At 16.1% G+C, this 1,667-nt stretch overlaps 1 protein-coding gene across 1 annotated transcript in view; it reads right to left on the minus strand.

Moving 5' to 3' along the window:
- LOC102673518 (androgen-dependent TFPI-regulating protein-like) overlaps positions 1-443 on the minus strand; it is a 10,291-nt gene extending 9,848 nt beyond the window's left edge. Inside the window, exon 1 of the mRNA XM_006616234.2 lies at positions 340-443. Coding sequence (XP_006616297.1) covers positions 340-393 — 54 coding nt within the window. The 5' untranslated portion in view covers positions 394-443. The remainder of the gene's footprint in view (positions 1-339) is intronic.
- Between the last annotated feature and the right edge of the window lie 1,224 nt (positions 444-1,667).

Genomic DNA, 1,667 nt, shown 5'->3' on the forward strand with positions numbered 1-1,667 from the left:
TTGTTTTATACATAATATTATATATAATATTATATATTATATATTATATATATTATACATTCTATTATTTATTTTTTATTATTTTTAACTCTGTTTTTATTATAAAATACTTTTTTTCACTTTTATATTTGTATTATCCATTACAATTTATTTAATACAATTTTATTTCTAATTATTTTTTAATTATCTTCTAATTATCTAACTCGATAGACGATTGAAAATCATTAGAAAATTTAATTATATCAATCAATGCTAAATGATATTTGAATCTTAAAAAACAAAAAATATATGCAAATAATTCGATTCACAATAGTAAGATAACAGAATCTTGATGCAAACCTTAGTTAGTCCACGAAGTATGTTATGTACCAATTTCAATGAGAAGCCAACCATGAACTGACAGTTAGCTGTGCCCCACAACTCGCTATACCGACGACGAGCAATGATAAAGTATACTGAAGATATAGAGAATCATCAGCTGATATTAATTAATATTTGTTCGAAATTATCACGTTATTAAAATAAATTTTCATTCAAATAATTAATCAAATAACTTGTACTTTATTTGTTATTTGATCTATCATAATATTTTTTTTAATAATTTTATTTGAATAATAATATATTTAAAAAATTTTTATGATAAATATAAAATTCTATTTCTGTATAATATAGTAAGAAAAAACTATGTGTTATTAAAAAATTTTTTATATCTTTTTTTTTTATTAAACAAAGTTATGATTAATTATCTGCAGAAAAAAATTTTTTGAAAAATAAAATAATAAAAAGATCGTTTAATATGAATTAATCATACATTTTTATCTGTGGCATTTGCATCGCAGGATGAAAGAATGAAAGGAAGATACTAGATATTTAAACTTATTTGACTAGTAATAAAAATACTATAGTTAAATTAGATTCATATTAACTTTTAATATTTCATATTATTCTATTTTTAAAAAACAAATTGTAAAAAAATCAATTGTTTCAAAGTTTTATGATATATAATATATAAAATATAGATAATAAAAAGATTTATTTCTATAAGCAATTCAATATAAATTTAAAATTTTTTTTTCTTTTTAATAATAAATGTTTAATACGACGAACTTCATTTTATTTTAGTTTTATTATATTTTTATTATTTGTCTTTATTATATTTTGAATTAATTTAATTATTAGACTTTGAATAAATAAAATTTTTAATATATTATAAAATTCACTGATAGACTTCAAAAAAAGATTTAATTTTAAAATAAGTTATCTTATCAAATGACGTTAAAGAAATACAAATAAAGAATCAAAAAACATGCAAATATGTATTTCATAATATATCTCGTTTAAATATAAATATTATTATCTTTTTAATCTAAAGAAATTTGAAGAAATTATATTATTATATTATTATATATTATTATATATTTTAAAGGTAATTTAATTTATTAAATAATTTTATGAAATTATATTTACATAAATAATTATTAGTAATAATAGTATTAGTAAAGTTATTAGTAATAATATTAGTAAAATATAATTAGAGTAAAGATAAAATAAAAAATTTTTATTTTATATTTTAATTTGTCTTTTTGTGTAACAATTTTTTTATATATCATCAGTTACGTAATATACTATGATATATATGTATTTTTTTTATTATAAATCAATATCGA

Source organism: Apis dorsata, unplaced genomic scaffold (genome assembly GCF_000469605.1).
Source record: "Apis dorsata unplaced genomic scaffold, Apis dorsata 1.3 scaffold_256, whole genome shotgun sequence".
Classification (NCBI taxonomy): domain Eukaryota; kingdom Metazoa; phylum Arthropoda; class Insecta; order Hymenoptera; family Apidae; genus Apis; species Apis dorsata.